This window comes from Rattus rattus, chromosome 1, assembly GCF_011064425.1.
Source record: "Rattus rattus isolate New Zealand chromosome 1, Rrattus_CSIRO_v1, whole genome shotgun sequence".
Lineage (NCBI taxonomy): Eukaryota > Metazoa > Chordata > Mammalia > Rodentia > Muridae > Rattus > Rattus rattus.
In genome coordinates this window covers 57,796,551-57,803,896 of record NC_046154.1, presented here as the reverse complement: position 1 = coordinate 57,803,896, position 7,346 = coordinate 57,796,551, and the positions used below count along the sequence as shown (strand labels likewise).

Here is a 7,346-nt window from a genome sequence, read left to right as displayed (position 1 = left end):
ATATTCCATTTCCCTTAACTCTATTTCCTGAATGCCTAACACCAAACCTCACCCCCACTGCCTGACCTTTAACATTTATTCAAGACACAAAGAAAACTGCATTTGCATTTTAAAAACTGAAAACCTGGGCGGGGGGGGGGGGATAACTCAGGGGTGGAGTGCTTGCCTGGCTTACCTGAGGCCCTGGGTTCAATCCCAAGCATGAAGCAGGGGTAGACAGGTAGCTAGATGGACTGACAGACTTGGAAAAAGATAACATCTTTGTTGATGATGATGATGTTGTTTTGCTTTCTCTGTTTCTCTCTACCCAATCATATGCCCCTCTACCTACCTCCTCCTCTCCCACTCCCTCATCCAGTTTCTCTCACCTTTTCATACTTAGATTACAAGGGGACAGAAACAAATGTCATTGTTTTTACAGAAAGGTGGCCATGAATCGGAGGCAGACTGGAGTTTATTTATCAGATCTTGCTTGAGCACTGAGCACGGGACATACAGTTTGTTTTCCGGGTCAGTTACCAGTGTTTGCTGTGTGCAGTGGTGTTCTGAGGATGTCCTTACTAAGAGATTCTTTATCTGATTAATTAAAAGACGTTCAAGGTCAACTCAACATAAGTAGGAATTTAGTTAGTTACATTTCATGCATGAGGATGGGAGGGCATGGACCCAGCATAGATTTCCAAGCTTAATCTTAAAGCATCCCTCTTACTTCTAACCTCACCCGTAAGAGCTCTGAAAAATGTGAAGTTGGGGATCATGTTTTAGCTTCATTTTGTTGCTATGCTATAACACACAAGAACAACTTCGAATGATGAGTTTACACTTCCAGGTCAAGGTTGATCACTAAGGGAAGTCAGGGCAGAAACTTAGCAAGAACCCTAAGCAGATCCTGTGGAGGAAGGCTGCCGGTTAGCTTGCTCTCTGGCTCCCTCCCTGCTCATGCTTAGCTAGCATTCTTATATAGCCAGGACCTTCTGCCTCAAGACTTCCATCAAGTAATAAGCAAGACAACCCTCCACAGGCATAGCCGTGGGTCAGGCAGTTCTTCAATGGAACCTTCTCTTCCCAGATGGCTCTAGACTGCATCCAGTTGACAGTCGATGCCAACCCAGACAGATCATAAAATTGTTGCAGATAGAATGAGCCAGAAAAATCTCAAAGTGAAATCACAGCCTCCAAAAATAGCTTCAGCTCACACCTCCTCCTCCATACACAAAAGCAGCCAAGCCCCTGACTGGGCACCACCTCACCTCCTGCTGTCCTCATTCTAGGCATAGCCCACAGGTCTTCCTCAGGAAGGAAACACTCTCATTCCTCCAACTGCATTTCCATCCAGTCCCATTCCTAAGCCCAGTCAACTGACTGGCCAAACTCTCATGCTCTCAATGGCACTGAGCACGGCTCATTTACAACTTTAGGAAATAACGGACAGACAACACGGTTGGCTTGAAAAGGTCTGAATCAGGTCTTTATGATCTTGTACCTTTCAGCTAATTCTCCTTACTTTCAATGCTGGAAAATGAAACTGTGTACTCGGGAGTCTGAACTTGGTTCAATGTTGCCACTTTTTTCAAGAATATCAATTTTATCAGCCTTCTTCTGTCTGGGAGCTCTGCTGTCATCACTAACAGGAACCATTTACAACAGAGACAGACCATTTATGCTGGAGCTGGGATTACATATATGGGCTCTTGGAAACAAATAATATATATACATATATATATTTAAAACCATCTGTTGAGTTTTCTCAAAGTAAGATCTATGTCTGTGTATGTCTAAATATCTTTTAGAAGGTGATACATGAATGTAAGTTCAGGGTTGACCTAGCAGGGGAATGCTGAGCGGTCAGGAGGAAGTGCTGATAAGAAATCTTTCACCATCTACTTAGATGTGCAAAATTACACACATAAAAAGTAAATGTAAAAAGAGTAAATGTCATTGCACTCCCCTTGAAGAAGGTCAAGAGCCAAAATCAGATCTTCTGGAAGAGGGCAACACTGCTGTCACCGCCATGTCTTTAGTAAGCCTTGAGAAGCTGCAGCAAATTTTTCTGGCATTTAACCTTCACACTGACAAGTGCCTTTTGCTTTCACTTCCATTATAGGCATGGAGAATGAACACATTTCTGTGAAATGTTGGAGAAAACAGGCACTGGTCTCACCAAGAGGACCATGAGGCAGAATGTGTGAACCCTAGTGTGGCATCCACCACTGGTACAAGAGCCCAGCAGGTTACAAAGGATAGAAAATGCAGCCAGGTTTTGGCCAGCAGTCTGGAAATGAGCTCGGGGAAGATCTGTTGTAACTGAGGAGAATGACAGCTGACAGAGTAATAATCCACCACTTCTGGGTCTTCACATCCAAGGCTAGCACACAAGGACAACTGGCTGCAGAAGCCATAGCATGCGTGGGTCCAAGAAGAAATGAATCTGCAATGCCATTTTTATTGGATATTTTACATTTCAAATGTTATCCCCTTCCCGATTTCCTCTCTGGAATTCCCCTATCCCTTCCCCCCTCCCTCTGCCTCTAAGAGAGTGTTCCCCCACCCACCCACCCACTAGCTCCCATCTCCCTGCCCTGGCATTCCCCTACACCATTTTTGTTGTTAGTAGTTTATATACCAAAGGGAAAAGGTCTATAGAAAAATGTGTCTCTTGTCATTTATCCCTATACCTACTTACTTTCTTGACTCACATTTCAATGACATATTTTTCTTTTTCAGTCTTTGCATTGACTACATAGAACATGACAGACACACACAGCAATGCTGGAGGCAGGGAAAACTTACAATCAAATTTAATAAAGAGAAAGAGGATAGTATGGACTTCAGAGTATAGAGCAGAGATCCTCCCTCTGCATGACTGTAACCTGTAGCTTCTTCGCTTTTTTTAATTATATCGTGTGTGTGTGTGTGTGTGTGTGTGTGTGTGTGTGTGTGTGTGTGTGTGTGTGTGTTGGCATGCGTGACATGTTGCATATGTAGAGGCCAGAGGACGACTTGTAGAAGTTGATTCTCTTCTCCCATGTAGGTCCCAGGATCAAAGTCAGGTCATCAGGCTTGGCAGCAAGAGCCTTCAGTCACTGAGACATCTTGCAGGCCTGTCAAAGAAGCCTTCTACTGACACCAGCTGGTGAAACACACAGCACATGTTGCAAAGAATATTTTCCTGAGAGTAGTGGTCAAAAGGAAGATCTTTCAGGGATGAGGAGATGGCAGAGTGAGTACGAGCCAGCAGGAGGACCTGAGGCATTGAGTTAGAAACCCCAACACCCATGTAAAAAGCCACACATGACCCTGTGTGCAATTAATTCTAGCAGTGGGGGCACAGATGCATGTGTACAGGTGTGTGTGTGCACATAAATGTACATGAGTGTCAGGAATATAGGTTAACCTCAGGTGCTGTTCCTCCAGAGCCACACCCTTTGTGTTTGAACCAGGATCTCTCAACGATATCTGTGTAGTTGAATTAGATTAGGTTCACTGTCCAAGCAAGCCCTTGGGATCTATCTGCCTGTCTCCACCTCTCCAGCTCTGGGATCACAGGAATGTAGCAGCACTCCTGACTTTACAAGGGTACTGAGAATTGAACTCAGGTCTCCATGGTTACATGGCAAGCACTTAACCAACTGAGCTTTCTCTCCAACTCCTCTTTTTGTTTTTAATCATGCTGGGGCTTGAACTCAGGACCTTCGGAATGCTAGACAAGCACTCTATTGAGCTATATCCTCAGCCCTTAGCATTTGTTTTCACACTTAGATTTTCTTCTCCTTGATATCACTTTGCCTCGTAATTAACAACACTACAGAAATGAAAATCTTTTTCTTTAGAAGTAGTCACAGGATGACTTTGGACCTGAATCAACACCTGTATAATCAAGTTAAATTGACCTCAAACTTAGAGGAAGAATCATGCTTTTAAACTTGATTTCAAGGAATCATTATTTTTCATTTTCTTAAAAGATGCTCTTGAGGTTTCTGAGAATAAAAATGAGTAAAGTGACAGGATGAGCTCCAACCAGCCTCCTTCCCATATGCACAGTCACAGTCTTCCCGAGCTGCTCAAGTCTTCAATGTGTTTTGACACTCAGACCTTACACTTGATTTTTATTTGACAAGAAGAATGATATTGCTTTATTAAACATATTCAAAAGTCATCGATTTTAACTCCTTTTCAAGCAGATGAGTGAAAGCTTCAGTCATGAATGTCAATGAGAATTTATTCCACTATAAAACAGCAATAGCAGAATCCATAGAGAACACTCCATAGAGCACACTCCATAGAACATACTCTATAGAACACACTCCATAGAACACACTCCATAGAACACACTCCATAGAACACACTCCATAGAGCACACTCCATAGAACACACTCCATAGAACACACTCCATAGAACACACTCCATAGAACATACTCCATAGAGCACACTCCATAGAAACTCCACACTCCATAGAACATACTCCATAGAACATACCATAGAACATACTCCATAGAGCACACTCCATAGAACACACTCCATAGAACTCCCATAGAGCACACTCCATAGAACACTCCTCACATAGAACACACTCCATAGAGCTACTCCATAGAGCACACTCCATAGAACATACTCCATAGAGCACACTCCATAGAACATACTCTATAGAACACACTCCATAGAACACACTCCATAGAACACACTCCATAGAACATACTCCATAGAGCATAGTCCACAGAACATACTCCACAGAACACATTCCACAGAACATATTCCATAGAGCACACTCCAGATTTAGTGACACACAGCTCCAATAATCAACTTCTGACTACCTGGGTCCTTGAAGGACTGGCAAGTTCAGAGGATGTCAAACGATCCTCCTTTTGCAACAGAGAAAGGTATCTGAAAGTCATGTGCGTTTCAAATGACCATTAGTTCTATTTTGTCCCAAAGCACTTCAAAGATCAGGTGAAGGGCAATGAACCCCAAAAGGCCTTAGCTAAAAGCAATTCTGGAATTTAGATCTCCTGTAACAAGCCAAGGAAACAAAGATAATGCAAAACTACACAGAACAGTTGGGCAATTGTTTGAAGAAATTATAAGAGGAAAATTATCCATAAAAAATGTATGTACATTAAATAAACACTGTTTATTTATTAATGGTAGGCCTTGGAGATTACAACTTTCCCATGGTTTAAAAACAAAGATGAAAGAGATATGGAAAATTAATCACACTGGTGAATATAACATTAGTACCATGATAGGGAACTGCACAACTTTACAGGATGGTTTAACAGTGAACTTAATAAGACCTGACTGGCATGGAAAGGGAGAGTTTGTAGATATTTAGCATAAAATAGCTATGGGCTCAGTGAGATGGCAGAAAACCTAGTTACCCTGAGACCTTGGTGACCTGTGTTAGATCCCTGGGATCCATGTAAAGGTAGAGAGAACTAACTCCATATATTTGTCCTCAGACTTGTAGCCACATCCTGTGGTACATGCACATGTGCACGTGGATGCACACACACTACCAATATAAATAAGTACATTTCTAGAATAAAGCAAAAGAGGATTCCAGCTATGAGGCTATGCAAGACACAAAAAGACATAACGATCTTTCCAAAAGGATAACTACTGTCAGGATTTTTTAAAAAGTGATTAGTTAAAAGGGCTGCCTTCTGAAATCTTAAGTTTGTCCTAAAGTTAACATTAAATTATACTCGTTGCATCCTAGAACCTATGGTAAGCTACACTTAGAATGTTTGTCTTCTAGTCTCCACAGAAGGAATCCAGTTCCCCAACCCTATTTTCCACAGCACCACCCCTTTCCTTTTTGTTCTCTGTGATCCTTTGATGTATACAGCAAGTGTGTGAGCAACGGCTTCATCCTCACAGTTCCTTCTAAGTTGTTAGACATCTTGGTGTTTTTTTTTTTTTTTTTTTTTTTTCGGAGCTGGGGACCGAACCCCAGGGCCTTGTCTACCACTGAGCTAAATCCCCAACCCCAGTTGTTAGACATCTTAAGAGGATGATCCCAAAGTGCACAAGACTGGAAGTAACAAAGGAAATTACTAATGTATAAGTAGGAGTTGAGAATTGGGCAAGTGCACTCTGGAAGTGACTGGCCTGTGTCCCTAGAACAAACTATTTTTATGCTGGAGCAGTGCCAAGCCAGTTTCTTCCAGGAGCACAGTCCCACTTCCTATCCCTGCTTTCCAGCCAAATGAGGTCCTTATCTGTCTGATGGAGAGAAAGACATTTTCTCCCTGTCTTCAAATGCCAGAAATTTCCATACAGAATAAATAAATAATAAATAAATAAATCGGGCTAGTTATAATTAACATCAGACAAGCTGAGCATCCATACAGATATTTGTTGTTGACATTTGGCACATTTGACAAGTTAGACGTGTTGGACATTTGACATCCTGGGAGGTATCAGATTTGGAAGGAGTGTGGTACTATCAAGCTGAGAACTTTTAAAACCTGGAACCTTGGAGTTATCTGAGAGACGCTGCACATTTTACAACAAAAAGGAGAGTGATCTGTAGTAGCACAAAGTAACACTAAAGCCAATGCTCAGCTCTTACTTGTTTTCTGCTTGCTCCAGGGCAATAACATAAGTGACCAAATCTGTATTGAGGGTTGGGGGATTTAGAGCAGTAACAAATCTGTCAGCAGAGCACCAAGAGAAATTAGGACAATAGAGAAAAAAATTGAAGAGCAGCAATCAAAAAGTAGGAAAAAATATAAAAAGTAGGAAAAAATATAAAGCAAAGAGAATAAAGATACCCGGGGATGAGATAGCCAAGTCTGACAACAATGACCTTCCTTACCCATCTTTACTCAAAAAGGTGTTTATTGTGAAGATGAGCTGCCCTCTCCCTAGCCTCTTGTGTTGAATATTTAGAGCTCCATTCACCATGCTGTTTTGGGGAGGTGTTAGAGGAAGTAGAGACCTGCTGGAGGAAGTTGGTCACTGGGAGTATGCCTCTGAAGGTTGTACCTAGTCTCCGGCTCCTTCCTCTCTCTGCTTCCTGTGCTTAGGGTGTGAGTAACCTCTGCCACTGGCTCCTACCACATGATTTGCTGCTTCTTCACTGGCACTGAATAAAGAAAGACGTGAGCCACAGACTAAGACCTCTAAAGTCATGAGTCAATTGAAACCATTCCTCCTCTAAGTAATCTTCTCGTTGATTTTTGCAACAATGAGAATAAGACTAACATTGAGGCAAAGTCCCTCACTGAACCTTGTTTATTCGTTACCAGGAAATATGTGTTCTGTCATGACTGTCTGGACTCAACAACTTTTACTTTCTGGCCTTTTCTGCTACCTAAGTAGTCTTCCAAATTCCCTAATCTTCT

General features: G+C 42.1%; 1 protein-coding gene across 1 annotated transcript in view; it reads right to left on the bottom strand.

The window, feature by feature from the left end:
* Tek (TEK receptor tyrosine kinase) overlaps window positions 1-1,622 on the bottom strand; it is a 69,298-nt gene extending 67,676 nt beyond the window's left edge. Inside the window, exon 1 of the mRNA XM_032893354.1 lies at window positions 1,505-1,622. Coding sequence (XP_032749245.1) covers window positions 1,505-1,622 — 118 coding nt within the window. The remainder of the gene's footprint in view (window positions 1-1,504) is intronic.
* Between the last annotated feature and the right edge of the window lie 5,724 nt (window positions 1,623-7,346).